This window comes from Oryctolagus cuniculus, chromosome 19 (genome assembly GCF_051225735.1).
Source record: "Oryctolagus cuniculus isolate XC-2025 breed Fujian yellow rabbit chromosome 19, ASM5122573v1, whole genome shotgun sequence".
Taxonomy (NCBI): Eukaryota; Metazoa; Chordata; class Mammalia; order Lagomorpha; family Leporidae; genus Oryctolagus; species Oryctolagus cuniculus.
The window spans coordinates 1,924,992-1,940,614 of record NC_142885.1 but is presented as its reverse complement, the minus strand read 5'-3'; the positions used below and the strand labels follow the sequence as shown (position 1 = coordinate 1,940,614).

The 15,623-nt window shown below is 49.8% G+C and overlaps 1 protein-coding gene and 1 pseudogene across 1 annotated transcript; both read left to right on the top strand.

Annotated features, from left to right (window-relative positions):
- The first annotated feature begins 6,494 nt into the window (after nt 1–6,494).
- Nucleotides 6,495–7,249, top strand: LOC149120285 (small ribosomal subunit protein eS6 pseudogene; annotated as a pseudogene).
- A 657-nt stretch (nt 7,250–7,906) lies between these two features.
- On the top strand, nt 7,907–13,313 carry LOC149120284 (endogenous retrovirus group K member 10 Gag polyprotein-like). The gene is made up of 3 exons (XM_089321935.1): nt 7,907–8,944; nt 12,623–12,703; nt 13,194–13,313. Exons 1-3 carry the CDS (start codon nt 7,907–7,909, stop codon nt 13,311–13,313), a joined length of 1,239 nt encoding a protein of 412 aa, XP_089178061.1.
- The last annotated feature ends 2,310 nt before the right edge of the window (nt 13,314–15,623 follow it).

Genomic DNA, 15,623 nt, shown 5'->3' with positions numbered 1-15,623 from the left:
CTCTCCCAAGAGGCCCCTTCTTTTCCTACATGCCCCAGACAGGTTCCAAGAGGCCTGACTGCTGGCCTTGGAGCTGTCACTGAGATCATATGTGAAGTGGGGGCCAGGATGAGCCCATTCTGGTGTTGAAGGTGCTGACCTTTTGAAAGGATGAAAGAGAGGTTGTTCTCTAGTCACTGAGCTGCAAGGGGCATCTCTACTCCTAGATTCAATTACTCCATAGCCTGGGGGAGAAAAAAAACAATTTCCTGCAGCCTCAGGCCCCCATAGGCAAAAGTCTCTTCTGGCTCAGTCATCCTGCCCTCCCTGTGTACTCTCAGAGCCTCCAGAGGTTTTGTGGGGAGTCTCAGAATATCCTGATGCTGGTCCGTGGTGGTGAGGCAGGCCTGAGAATGGATCTTAGGCACCCAGGGTGTGGGGCTGTGTGAGTGGGCAGAAATGAGTGCAGGCATCCTCAACTCTAGCCAAGTACAAAGCACTAGAGAGAATCCTCTTCCTGGATCCAGGCCTTGGGGAGCTCCAGGCTGGTCTATGTATCAGTGTGTGCAAAGCTCATGAGTATTCACATGGGGCCCAAACCACCTCATCGTTAGAGAAGTAACACCAGTAACTGGAACATCTCTTCTGTGTGGTGTGGATACCTGATCATTTGTCAGGCATCCACCAAGTGGCACCTGGAGACCTGGCTTGGACTGGAAGCTAAGTATGAATTCTTGGTTAACAACATCCAGGTGCAGAATGCAGTTTCTTTCTGAATAAAGGAGAGAAGATAAAATTTGGATGGGGGAATGAAGTAGCAGGGTAAGACCCTTCAAGCTAATCAAGGGTGGGTTATCAGGTAACTAACAGGAGCTACCCTGCAGCTTCTCTCTGGCAGGTGTGTTCCTGCAGGGCTCCTGGAGCTGCATCCAGGCCTGGCTGTCCTCAAAGAGGTGCCCCTGGGCCAGAGTGCAAATCTCGAGTTTTAATCCACATTCTGAGGCAGCCCCTGCTTCCCCCCGAACTTAATTGTTACTGTGGATTCGTTCTGAGAGGAGGAGCACAGTGGGGGCAAGAGGTGCGGAGTCACCACACAGATCCCAGGAGTTGGGTGAAAGCGGGTGAGAGGCGAGCAGCCCGCAGACTCATCTATTTCAGTTGGTACAGCAGCTTATATAGTCGAAGCAGCCAATCCAGTCAAGGGGCGGTTTATGCCCTAACCAATAATAGCCTGTTGCCAGGCAGGCTCCATTGCCATGTGGTTTTGGAAGCCATCCAATCACAGCCTGTTGCCAGGCAGGCTCCATTGCCATGTGGTTTCCAAAGCCATCCCATCACAGTCTATTGCCAGGCAGGCTCCGTTGCCAGCAGCCATCTTGGCATGGCCTTCTTGTTCCACCACATTGCCCCCTTTTTGTTTATTTTGGAGCAATGGGAGGCATGATTCTTGGCCATACCATTGTTGACCCGTTTTCATGTGGTCTCCATTCATGGCTGTGCCTGTCTAAGGTTGTCCCCCAGGGGATCTTACCCGTCATTGACTAACCAGCGCTCAAAATGGGAGACAATAGGAGTGCTTGCTCAGATGGGGGTAGGAATGAGGAACAATGGTAACCACATGCAGGCTGTGGGCCATTTGAGTGGCTGACCAGAGCTAGTGGGGATATAAAACAGTAGCGGATGTGGCTATGGGCAGTTCCTGAGGGTAGGATGATAGGGCAGCAGCTTGACAATTGGTAGCAGGTGCATCCACTAACAAGGTGGACTCTGTCTTGTTCAGCTGGTTCTGGTTGACTAACAGTTGCAGGCTTGATGTTTCTGGCTGGTACCCAAATGGGCTGTCCCACATTCTCTGGATAGACACAAGCATATCCTTGGCCCTTGGTCAGCAAAAGCCTTTCTATGGGTGTTGGAATCCAGGGCCTGAATTCTACATCTGCTCCTACATTTAGGGCAAACATGCAGATGGGATGGGGTCTAGCAGCTGCTCTGAGAGCCTGGGGTACCTGGGGACTGCCACAAACATGGGGATCCTCACTGGGTGCGGATGGGATGACCTCACATGGGTTATTGCCTCGAGGTCATCTAAGTTCATCCCATGGGTATCTGGGGGGTGTCTGACTAGGCATTGCTGCGTTTTCTGCTGACACGTCATTTTCACTGTCAGAGCGCTCTCTCCCTAAGTCATCAACTGATGTCTGTGAGACAGGGACCTGGAGTGACAGGCTCTCATCACTCACAGATTCATTATGTTTGGTCATCTGTGTGGGTTTCTGAGAGGGGGTGTCTTTCCCATGTTTGAGTGCTTAAGAGCGGCACGGCACACCAACTCTAGCCAAAGGAAAGACACGCACAGCACTGCTGCCATAACAAAACAAATTCCTAGCACCTCAGTGGTTGATGGCATTATGCAGGGGTTCCCTACGTTAGACGGACAGACAGTGGTGTATCAGGTCATATGTTGTCCTCTGCAGGGACTTCCTTGATTCATTAGGTCAAGGCCGTATGTCCACATGGTGTCTCCAGAGCGTCAACTCTCTCAAGGGAGGGTAGATGACTTGGTTACAAATTCTGGGATGATTGGTCCCTTATGTGAATTCGCCAGGCAAACCAGAAGTAAAAGGAGGAGCTGAGAAGCGGCATTAGGTTTCTGGGTGGTGTGTGACTAACCTGGGGTCACTTAGACTGAGTACAAGGACAAGGAAAGGGGCGTAGGAGGGGGTTCTGTGCTCACCCTCACAGAACCGAATAGCACACAAAACACTGAAGGGCCTACTTGCCAAAATCAAGGGGGGACCTCACCGAGTCCAACACACTGTCTCTCTCTCAGTCACGTTGGTGCCAGATGTTGCTATGGATTCATTCTGAGAGGAGGAGCATGGTGGGGGCAAGAGGCGCAGAGTCACCACACAGATGCCAGGAGTTGGGTGAAAGCAGGCCAGAGGTGAGCAGCCAGCAGACTTGTTTATTTCAGTTGGTGCAGCAGTTTATATAGCCAAGGCAGCCAATCTTGTCAAGGGGTGGTTTATGCCCTGACCAATCACAGCCTGTTGCCAGGCAGACTCCATTGCCAGGTGGTTTCCCAGGGAGTTTCTGAAGCAATTCCTGAGTAACTGACACTTACTTGCCAGCAGCCATCTTGGCATGGCCTTCTCATTATACCACATGATCCCTTGAGGGTGCAGGGGCCCCAACATGTGGTGCCAGTGCCCCCCGACCCATGAGGGTGCCACCATCCCCAGCCCCATGAGTGTGCCTGAACTACCAACCCCATGAGGGTGGCTGCTGCCCCTGAACCTGTGAGGATGGCTGCTGCCCGACCTGGTGAGGGTGGCTGTGGCCACCGACCCTGTGACAGTGCCCATGCCCCCGACCCATGAGGGTGCCTCTGTCCCCCGACCCATGAGGTTGCCAGCACCTGCCAACCCCTGTGGTGCCAATGTCCTCCATCCCCCATGAGGATTTCCGAGCCCACCCAACTTGGGGAGGATGTCTATGTGCCCCCCACACAGTGGCATCATGGCTACCCCCAGCCCTCCTCCACCCCAACCACAGCCCACAGGTGGGCCTTCCTCAGTCTTCCTGAGCAGACAAAACTCCGGGAGGCTCCCGAGCTGTCTTTCAGAATCCCTCTCAGTGGCCCCTGAGGAGCATCAGCCAAGGTAGGTACCTGCCACTCTGCCTGCCTCAGGACCACATCTGCCCGCACTGCACCAGCCCCACACTGGGGGGCACCCCTGGGACCTCAGGGCCAGGACCTTCCCTTTCCCTACTGCAGCGCCAGACTCCCTCGTTCCTATTTCTGTCCTTGGGCCAGCTGGCTCTCTCTTCTCCCTTCCCAGGCAGACTCAGTGTCACTAACCAGGGCCTCCGTGCCTGAGCCTGGGGGTTCTCGGGACAGGATCCGCATCACTGGCAGATGTGGGTGTCCTCTGAGCTCTCAGAGAGGCCAGGGAGCTTGTGGTTGATGGTATAGGGGCTGGGAACTTGGGGGGTGTTGTGGGACAGCCAGAGGCCTTTGAACTTCCTCCTGGGCATGCCACATCTGCCCCAATCGGAGCTGTGCTGCTGGGGGCAGGGAACAGGGGGTATCAAGCCCCCCAGACTGGGAGCCCCAGCACAGGCCAGGGTGACAGGCCGGGGGTCACCTCGTCCCTTGGGTGTGCAGTTGAGAGTGGCCGGGGGTGAAGCCTTCGGTTGCTTGATGACCTCAAAGCCTGAGAATCCTCTGTACCCATCAGCCCAGGTGAGGCAGGGACGCACATCCTCCTGCCTCCCACCTGGGCATTGTCACACCTGCTACTGGCTGAAGGCGGGATCCTCAGCCCCGGATGAAGTCCCGTAGCCAGGGCAGGTCAGCTACTCTGAGTTCCGCCTGGCTGGGCCACAGAGTTGGCCCAGGGCCCCACCTGCCACTCATCGCTGGCCTCTGACTCTCCCTCTTCTGCTTTTCCCCAGCAGGGAGGGCCCAGACTCACCTCCACGACCTGCAGCCCCCCGACCAGCTGAGGCTCCCCTCTTAGATTTGTGAGTTTGTGGCCCCCTGCCCGCCCTGCCTCTCCAGTGTCCCCTTTGAGGATGCTGGGCTTTTTGAGTACCTGAGGGGCCTCCGGCACCCCCTCCAGCCATCCATTTTAGCTGCGCGCTCCTGGTTCAAGCAGGGTTCTTCCTCCTGTCTTTCTCCATCAGGCCTGTTGGCTGCCACATGGGCCTCCCAGGCTAGTGCTGGCCCTGGCCAGTGGGTCCAAAGGCAGGGCTGTCAGGGAGGAGGGAAGTCTGAGAGGGCTAGGCTTGAGTCAGGACTGTGGGTGTGCTGCCTGGGTGGTGAGTGAGAGGTGGCGTGATTGGCAGGGGAGGCCCTCTCCAGCCTCCACCCCGACTCCCTGGAAACTCTGGTCACCCACTCCAGCTCCTCCTCCCATCTTCCTTCTCCTTCCTGTCCATGGCCTTTTCCAGAAAGCTCACCCACATGCCCACCTCCTGCTGCTTCCCACCTCCGCCCTGCCCACCAGTGCCGTGGCCTGGCTGCTCTTGCCTTACCACCTGTCTCCCTCCTCTCTCTCCACTGTTCTCTCTGCTCTCTCTCCCACTGCCAGCTGATTGGGTCAGGCAAGGCCATGCTGTCCTGAGAGCCCCAGGCCCCCCTTTGACATCTAACCAGATCCTTTCTCTTCCTCAGAGACCTCCCTTTGCCAGTCTGTCCAGAGAGCTGTTCTGTGACTTGACAGTGGCCCCTCAGCCTCAAAGCCTCCCCTTCATCTGTGACTTTCTGTTGTGTGGTGAGCTCACACCTCCAGGCATGACCTTGGTGAAAATTTGTGCCCCTCTGCAGTCCTGCTCCTGCCCTGTTCTATAAATATCTATAAATACTCATAAATACACACACACACACACACACACACACACACACGGCAGTGCCCCTGGAGTCACAGTGTAATAAGACCAGCCTGGAAGAGGCCTCTTCACCCCACTGAATGCTCAGTACAGCACAGCACAACAGGCTGCCCACTGCTGGCAGGCCCTGCTGCCCTGTGCAGTGCCCACCCGCAGCATAGGAGACCCTGGGCCCTGGGACAATGCTGACCCTGGTCCAGAAGTGACCCTTGTCCAAGATGCCCTTGCCCAGGTGCCCCTGCCTAGCAATGACCCTCACACAGATGCTCTCCTCACCCAGATGCCTTCTCCCATGATGCCCCCTGGCCCTAAGTGAACCTCACCCAGACTGCCCTTACCCATGATACCCCTGCCCCAGGATTGACCCTTGCCCTTGCCTTGGTGCCTCCACCCAGCAATGCCCCTCACCCAGATGCCCTCCTCACCCAGATGCCATCCCTGAAATTGACCTCACCTGAAGATGACCCTGGCCCAGAAGTGACCCTTGCCCGAAGATGCCCTTGCCTGGAAGCCCCTGCCAGCAATGATCCTCACCCAGATGCCCTTTCCTGAAAATAACTTCGCCTGAAGATGCCCCTGGCCCAGAAATGACCCTAACAGAGGCAGAGAGAGGCCTTCTATCTGCTGGTTCACTCCCCAGTTGGCCATAATGGCTGAAGCAGTGCTGATCCAAAGCAGGAACCTCTTCCAGGTCTCCCACGTGGGTAAAGGGGCCCAAGGATTTGGGCCATCTTCCACTGCCTTCCCAGGCCACAGCAGAGAGCCGGGTCAGAAGTGGAGTGGCTAGGACTTCAACCTGCACCCTTACGGGATGCCCGCAATGCAGACTGGGGCTTTAACCTGCTGTGCCACAGCACCAGCCCCCACAACAGTATTTTTTCCTTCATACTACCTGAACTCTTAGTGTAGAGTTACCCTTAGGAGTATAAAGTAAACTAAAAATAGATTTTTGTAAAAATTAATGGAAATAGGAGAGGGAGGAGGAAGAAGGGTTGGAGCGTGGGTGGGAGGGAGGGAAGGATGGGGAATATCACTATGTTCCTAGATCTGTATATAGGAAATACATGAAACTTGTATACCTTAAATAAAATTTAGCCTCCGAAGTGGCCAGCTGCTTCAAAATGAAGCTGAATACCTCCTTCTCAGCCACTGGCTGCCAGAAACTCATCCAAGTGCACAATGAACGTAAACTTCGTACTTTCTATGAGAAGTGTATGGCCACAGAAGTTGCTGCCGACACCCTGGGTGAAGAATGGAAGGGTTATGTGGTCCGGATCAGTGGTGGGAATGACAAACAAGGTTTTCCCATGAAGCAAGGTGTCTTGACCCATGGGCGGGTCCACCTTCTGCTGAATAAGGGGCATTCCTGTTACTGACCAAGGAGAACTGGAGAAAGAAAGCTCAAATCAGTTCGGGGCTGCATTGTTGATGCCAATTTGAGTGTTCTCAACTTGGTCATTGTAAAAAAAACAAAGAGAGAGAGAGAGATATTCCTGGATTGACAGATACCACGGTGCCTCGTTGCCTGGGTCCTAAAAGAGCCAGCAGAATTCGTAAGCTTTTCAGTTTCTCTAAAGAAGATGATGTATGCCAGTATGTTGTAAGAAAAGCCCTTAAACAGGGTAAGAAACCTAGGACCAAAGCACCCAAGATTCAGCGTCTAGTTACTCCACGTGTCCTGCGACACAGACGCCGGTGAATTGCTCTGAAGAAACAGTGTACTAAGGAGAACAAGGAGGAGGCTGCAGAATATGCTAAACTCTCAGCCAAGAGAATGGAGGAGGCCAAAGAAAAATGCCAGGAACGGATTGCCGGGAGATGTGGGCTGTCTTCTCTGAGAGTGTCTACTGCTAAATCTGAGTCCAGTCAAAACTAAGGTTTAATAACAACAAATAAATAAGATTGTGTTTCAGACCTCAAAAAATAAAAATAAATACAAATTTTGTTCACCTTTTCAAAAAACCTGATCCACTCATTGTTGGGGAATGGGACAGCCTGGCCAGCTGTGCCCCTCCCGACATGTACAAGCACAAGAAGTTTAGTGCTGGGCTTTTTCCACCCTGCCTGTTGCTAACCACAAGATCCTGTTTTGACTTTAAGCATCCTGTTATTGCATGTTTCCCACATTTACTAAGTTTTGTTTCTTGCTTATTTGGTAACATGTTTTCCATGAATAATATATAAAGAGGTGGACGGTGGGAGGGGGATATATAAGAGGGTTGGAGGAGGCAAAGACAGCGGGCGTTCGCGACATGTAACCCGAGTCTGCTAAAAAATAAAGTGGAAGCTGAAAAGCCGATAAACGCGTCTGCGTCTGGTGTCTCCGAGCTCTCGCCGGCGTTAACCTATCCGGAAGGTGCACGCCTGCAACTGGTGCTGTGACTCGGATCGCTGCGACGCGGAAAGAATGTAAGAAAAAAAAAAGTCTATAGACAGGAGTCTAGGGGAAAAAGCCTAGGAATACCGCGGTACAATGGGGAACACACAGTCCACCACGAAAATGCACCTATTGATTAGCCGCCTTTTAAAGGCAATGGGGACGCCCGTAAAGAGTGTAGCTGTGTGCAATTTTACTAGGATACTATTTAAAACTTGTCCTTGGTTTGTTGAAGAAGGAGATTTATCACAGGTTTGGTGGAGATGGGTGGGACGTGAATTGCGAAACGCTGGAGTCGAGGAGGGAGTGATCCGCTTGTGGTATCTGATAGATACTGCCTTACGGTCAGAGGATGACCAGGTCAGGGAACTCTCAGATGAAGGCTCCGAACTACTGGAGGAGCTCAGCAGAGACTCCCGTGATAGTAGCGAAAAAGGAGACAATGTAGAGGAACAAAGGATGGAAGCAAGCAGAGGAGCCCGACCAAAAGCGAAACATCCGCAGACGCTGGAATTGCCTCCACTATACCCCGAGTTGCCCTTAATGCCCTCCGCTCCTCCTTATGAACCGCCCCCTCATCTTATGTGCTGTTGCTGTTTTGCCGGCAATGCTTCAAGCGAGATGAGGCCCATAGTTTTAGAGTCTGGGCCGGAGAAACAGACTAGAAGGCAAATACTTGAAAATGAAAGTGCTCGTAATGACGATGAAGCCGCTTTTCTTATAAATACTGGGGATTCAACTCCCCACCCACCGCGGCGCCTGAAACCAAATTGGGCAGAGTTCTTTAATCCCCATCAGATCTTTCCAGTGACTGAAGACCGCCAAGGAAATCGCGGGTGGACTCCGGTCAACTTTACAGCATTAAAAGAGCTGCAAAAGGCAGTGACTCTCTACGGGCCACATGCTAACTTCACCAAAGCTATCCTAGGAACCTTAGGCACTCAGGGACTAGTCCCTGAAGATTGGAGAAATGTCTGCAAGGCAGTCCTTTCAGGGGGAGATTATCTCTTATGGTCAGCCGCTTATAGGGAACTAGCTCGTACTCAGGCGGCACAAAACCGAGTCAATGGGCAACCTGCCTGGAATGAGGACATGTTAAATGGAGAGGGAGCATTCCATGCAGAAGCGGTGCAAGCTTGGTGTCCCCGGGAGGTATTACAACAAATAAGAGATACAGCCTTGAGGGCCTGGAAGGTAGTGCCAAAAAAAGGGGAAGTTAAATACAGTCTTACTAAGATAATACAAGGACCGACCGAGCCTTATGCAGATTTTATTAACCACCTTTATGAAGCTGCGGGCAATCTGTTTGAGTCTCCTGAAGAGGCCGCACCCTTGCTGAGACGACTGGCATATGAAAATGCTGATAAGACATGTCGCTCCGCGCTAAGGCCTTCGCAACATAAGGACATCCCTACCTTTATGAAAATTTGCAGAGATGTCATGGATGATGTTGCCTCTTGGCTCATGCTGCTATGGCAATGGCTAAGGCCAATAGAGCGAGTTACTGCAAATGTTTCGCTTGCAGCCAGCCCGGACATGTAAAAAAGGAATGTAGACAACATAAGCCCAACAAACGACAGCCAGGATTATGCCCTAAATGTGGGAAAGGTAATCATTGGGCCAGTGATTGTTATTCTAAGACTGATAGAGCAGGAAACCCCATTCCCCAAGAGTCAAAAAACGGGAGAGGGGCCCCAGCACACCGGGGCCCGAAGCAAAATTGGGTGCGCCAGCAATCAAAAAAGGGGGATCAGGAACAGTAAGCTGTTTCGAATTGCAGCCAACGGAGTCTCAAATATTAACTCCAGCTATGGGTCTTCAAATCATTGATGTAGTCCCTTCTAAAAATTCTCTTCCCAATACTGGCTTCGGACTAGTGATTGGACGAGCCACCAATTTTCAGCGCGGACTCCAAATTCAGCCAACAATAGTAACTTTCCCCACATGCAAACCTAAAGTTATCGTTCAAGCCACCTTAGGTGCAGCTATCGTAGATAATGACAGACCCCTAGCACAATTACTATGCTGGGAAAAAATTAGAGATCAGAGAGCTAAACAAGGAAGTAATTTTGCAGCACTCTCCTTATCATTGGAAAACAGACCACTTTGGCCTCTTGTCATTCAGGGAAAAACAATACAAGGCTTGTTAGATACTGGGGCTGATGTATTATAGTCGCAGACGACTGGCCTCCCTCCTGGCCAACACAAGAGTCATAGAATACACTGGTAGGGTTGGGCACTACCCATGCTCCACCTAGGAGTGCCAGCATCCTCACTTGGACCGACAATGAAGGCCATTCTGGATAGATCCAACCATATATCTGTAAGCTGCCAGTTACCCTTTGGGGACGAGACGTCCTACAGGAACTAAGACTTACCTTGACTAATGAAAAGGGAAAACAACAAGGATCGCAGGCTGTGTTTAACATCATGACATGAATGGGATATAAAGGTGGAGGCCTGGGAGCTAGGGAACAGGGTATTACAACGCCCATTAGTCCAAAAGGAGAAAAGGACAGGCATGGACTGGGTTTCCAGGAGGGGCCACCGCACCGCAGCCAATCCCTGTAACTTGGCTCTCCTCTAAGCCAGTGTGGATTTCGCAGTGGCCCCTTACAGAAGAAAAATTGGCTGCTGTAAAAACCTTAGTAGAGGAACAATTAGGGGCAGGACATCTTCAGCCATCTACTTCTCCTTGGAATACTCCTATCTTTGTGATTAAAAAGAAATCAGGTAAATATCACCTACTTCATGATTTAAGAGCTATAAATAAACAAATGCAACCTATGGGAGCCACCCAATCCGGCCTCCCCGTTTTAACCATGCTACCTAGAGAATGGAAACTAATAGTAGTTGACATAAAGGATTGTTTTTTCTCTATCCCCCTAGCCAAGGAAGATAGACAACGTTTTGCCTTTACAATTCCCTCTATAAATCATATAGGACCCAGTGCTCATTTTGAATGGACAGTATTGCTACAAGGAATGACTAATAGTCCCACATTATGTCAAATATATGTTGCTAAGGCTATTGCACCTGTAAGAAAATTATTTCCACAAATGACAATAGTACACTACATGGGTGATAGTCTATTGGCTGCTCTTAACCAGGAAGAATTAGATAAAGCCTTTTTTGCATTAGAGCAATCCCTAAACAATTATAATCTTATCTTATCCCCTGAAAAGATTCAACGAGTTCTTGCAGCACAATATTTAGGACTACGGATTACCCCTACCACAGTAAAGCCTCTTGATTTTAATATCTCCACTCATCATGTTAAAACCTTAAATGACTTACAAAAATTGTGTGGAAAATTTTTTAAATTTAATTTTTTTTAAATTTTTTTGACAGGCAGAGTGGACAGTGAGAGAGAGAGACAGAGAGAAAGGTCTTCCTTTTGCCGTTGGTTCACCCTCCAATGGCTGCCGTGGCCAGCGCACTGCGGCCAGTGCACCGCGCTGATCCGATGGTAGGAGCCAGGAACCAGGTGCTTTTCCTGGTCTCCCATGGGGTGCAGGGCCCAAGCACCTGGGCCATCCTCCACTGCACTCCCTGGCCACAGCAGAGAGCTGGCCTGGAAGAGGGGCAACTGGGACAGAATCCGGCACCCCAACTGGGACTAGACCCGGTGTGCCGGTGCCGCTAGGTGGAGGATTAGCCTAGTGAGCCGTGGCGCTGGCCCAAATTGTGTGGAAATTTAAACCGGATTCGGCCTTATTGTAAAATCACTACTGAAGAAATGCACCCTTTGTTCCGACTTTGGAAGGTGATGCATGCCTAAATTCACCCAGACAACTTACAAAGGAGGCAAAAGCAGTATTAAAAAATTTTGAACAGCGCCTTAAGAGCACCGCTATGCAGCGGTGTGACCCCACTATGCCCTTAAGTATTTTGGTGTTCATACAAAGTCATTATCCCTATGCTTTACTCTGGCAAGAAGGACCGTTGTTGTCTATATACCCACATAACCATATGCCCAGATCTATTACCTCCTATGTGGAGGCTATGGGAAATTTAGTTTTACAAGCCATCCACCGAGTCGTAGAAATTGCAGGGAGAAGACCACAGTCCTGCATTCTTCCATTAGAGTCTGTAGTCATTCAGGAGTGGGCTAAGGAAACTTGGCAACGGTCCCACATCACCATCACCCTTAACATAAGTGTAGATAACCATTATCCCCATCATCCCTTTATTAGATTTTGCGACATGGTACCCTTACACTATTTTAAAAGAGTTTATTCTAATCCCATTCCCAAAGCACCCATAGCTTTTACTGATGGAGCAAAAGGAGGTACCGGGGTGGCTATTTTACAAGGTCAGGTGCATCATGCAGTTACTGCGTCTCCCTCACCTCAACATGCAGAGCTAGCTGTAGTGGCTAAGTTATTAAATATGGTTGAGGGTCCTCTTAATATCGTTTCTGATAGCTTATATGTTGTTAATGCTGTTAAGAGGCTAGGCTCCCCTTCGCTAATTTCCAAAAGTTCTACAGTGTTTCCTTATTTTGAGCTTGTTCAGCACGCTTTATTTAGGAGATCAGATCCTATTTTTATCACCCATATTAGAGCACATACCTCTCTGCCAGGTCCTCTCACCACGGGAAACGCCCTTGCCGATCAACATTCCCGCTTCCTTTTAGCTTGCACTGCCATGGAACAGGCAATGGAATATCATAAACTTTGGCATGTTAATAGTAAGACCTTAAGTATGAGGTTTAATATCCCTATTTGTAAAGCTAAATCTATTGTCCAAAATTGTGAAAAATGTGTTATTCATCAGCCTGTTACTATGCCCACTGGAGCTAATCCCCGGGGCCTTTACCCATGTCACATTTGGCAAATGGATGTAACGCATATCCCTGCCTTTGGCAAGCTATCCTGTGTCCATGTTACGGTGGATACTTACTCAGGAGTAGTTATGGCTACCGCCGCCGCCAAAGAGTCCGCCTCCCATGTAATGCAACATATGTTACAATGTTTTGCTTCTTGGGGAATTCCTAATATAATAAAAACTGATAATGGACCTGCTTATACTTCTAAGGCTTTTGCTGAGTTTTTAGCAACTTTTCATATTTCTCATTTAACTGGCATCCCATATAACCCTACTGGACAAGCCGTTGTGGAACGCACTAATCTGTATCTGAAAAATTTTGTATTAAAACAAAAAGGGGGAATAGGGGCACTATCCCGTTCCCCTTAAAGACATTCTCAACCTTGCCTTACTTACCATAAATTTTTTAAATAAAAAAGCTGATGGTCTCACCCCAGCAGAACGTTATGTAATCTCGGAACAGACCCCCAATAGTAATAAACCCCATGAACCGACAGAAGCTCAGCCACCCGTTAGAAAAATGATTATGTGGAAAGACCCACAAGATAACAAATGGAAAGGCCCATACCCATTAATAAGAAGGGTATGAGGTGCTGTTTGCTTTCTCCCACAGGAAGAAAAATATCCAATCTGGACTCCAGAAAGACGGACAAGAACAATAGAGTGGCAAGATGATCGTGATCCTACTCCTAATAATGACGCCACTGTCACCGACGATGGCCAAGCTGGATGAGTATTGGGGTCTCTTGAGAGCCCTACCTCTCCTTCTACCTGTTTCTAATTCTTCTAACCTTCTGCCAGTTGTGTATTTGCATAACTCTACCATAGGTGAAAGACTCGGAGTGCCTTACAACAGTCTTGTCAATTCTTCCCATCAGGGCCAGGTTAACTTATCCATCCACCTTTCGGGAGCGCTATGCTTCCATAAGCCTAAGTTTGGTGCAGATCTTTGTGGTTATAATTATACCTGCTTTCCTATGCCATGTATTAATTTGGCCACTTATTCCATGGGAGATGTTATCAACTGGAATGAGTCAGGTAGTTCTTACACAGCCAATATTACAGGGGAACTTATAGCCTTTCGATCTGAGTCGCTACCTTTCAGGTGCCAGGAGTGTCACAGACCATTTGCTCCTTACCCTCCTACCAATCCACTTCCTTCTTGCACTCCTCAGGCACCCCCAATTCTCCAGATGCCTGTCCACCTCTGATTGATTCCCTGTTGCTCCTTAATGTTAATTTCTTTGCACCTTCTTGATTTGCCTTTTCTTTCTTTTTTTTTTTGATAGGCAGAGAGTGGACAGTGAGAGAGAGAGACAGAGAGAAAGGTCTTCCTTTTGCCGTTGGTTCACCCTCCAATGGCTGCCACGGCCAGTACGCAGTGGCTGGTGCACCACGCTGATCCAAAGGCAGGAGCCAGGTGCTTCTCCGGGTCTCCCATGGGGTGCAGGGCCCAAGCACATGGGCCATCCTCCACTGCACTCCCTGGCCACAGCAGAGAGCTGGCCTGGAAGAGGGGCCACCGGGACAAAATCCGGCGCCCTGTCCGGGACTAGAACCCGGTGTGCCGGTGCCGCAAGGCGGAGGATTAGCCTAGTGATCTGCGGCACTGGCTATGATTTGCCTTTTCATCACCCAATGAAACCCATGTATCATCCCGTTTGCCTTCAGTCTCCCTTCTTTTGGTGTCACTGTAATAATACTTGCACTACAGGAGTTATTTCCTCATGTGTTCAAGGAAAATTAAATGAAGCGGAAACATTGGTGGTTGTGCAGATTCCCATTTGGGTTCCTGTACCAGTTGCGGTGTCTGAGAAGGACTTCTCAATGGCTATTTGACACAGGAGAGACTTTGGGGTCACCGCAGTCGTCGTTGCAGTAATTGCGGCGTTATCAGCTGGTGCAGCCGCTATTGGCATGGCTGTGAGCCAAACCTCCACACTGTCCACACTTGATAGCATCACAAGATCTACCGCCCAGGCACTTGATGATATACTGCTATTCAGCTGTTAACTCAATGAACGGATTTATTGCAAGATCAGGCCTGGCTGGCATACCCTGTGTTATTCGATCCACTGTAGTTTGTGTTACCGCCTACCCTACAACCACTTTTAATTTGCCGCTAATCAGTCCCATCTTTTGGGTAGCATGTTAAATGGTAGTTGGAATCCAATTAAACAATGGGCCGCTATTATAGGGTTGGCTCTTGTTGTGCTTATAACAGGATCAATTATTGTTCGGATCTCGCAAGGGCTGTTAGGCGTCAGCGTAATACGCAAATGGTGGTTAAATAAGCCATGCTAACATTCAATAACCAGTACCCCATGCAAAATGGACAGATTCAGGTGTGGCTGAATCTGTTGGACCGGTATTCAAAGATGGGTAAGTTCTGAGAGGTCTTCAAGGCAACCTAAGACAGGGCATGAACGCTCCCTCCACACCTCATGTTCATGTGCCAATGACGGGTAAGCCCGATAGATGCTGTTGGTCACCTAAGACAGGCACAGTACCACTCCATTTTGCAAAGCAATAAGGGGGAGATGTCGGGGAATGGGACAGCCTGGCCAGCTGTGCCCCTCCTGACATGTACAAGCACAAGAAGTTTAGTGCTGGGCTTTTTCCACCCTGCCCATTTCTAACCGCAAGATCCTGTTTTGACTTTAAGCATCCTGTTATTGCATGTTTCCCACATTTACTAAGTTTTGTTTCTTGCTGATTTGGTAACATGTTTTCTGTGAATCATATATAAACAGGTGGACGGTGGGCGGGATATATGAGGGTTGGAGGAGGCGAAGACAGCGGGCGTTCGTGACATGTAACCAGAGACTGCTAAAAAATAAAGTGGAAGCTGAAAAGCCGATAAACGCGTCTGGTGTCTCCGAGGTCTCTCTGGCATTAACCTATCCGGAAGGTGCATGCCTGCAACTCATCTTTTTAAAAAAATTTTATTTCATGTTTCAGTTCTGATATTATTTCTGTCTTCTAACTCTGGGATTTTCTTGCTTTTTGCGGTCCTTGAGGTGCATTGTTGTGTTTGTTGCAT

Coding starts and splice junctions, on each gene's coding strand:
- LOC149120284 (XM_089321935.1), top strand. CDS start 7,907: ATGGGGACGCCCGTAAAGAGTGTAGCTGTGTGCAATTTTACTAGGATA. Junction 8,945..12,622: donor CAGCCTTGAGGGCCTGGAAG/GTAGTGCCAAAA, acceptor GCCTTTGGCAAG/CTATCCTGTGTCCATGTTAC. Junction 12,704..13,193: donor CCAAAGAGTCCGCCTCCCAT/GTAATGCAACAT, acceptor TTTCTCCCACAG/GAAGAAAAATATCCAATCTG.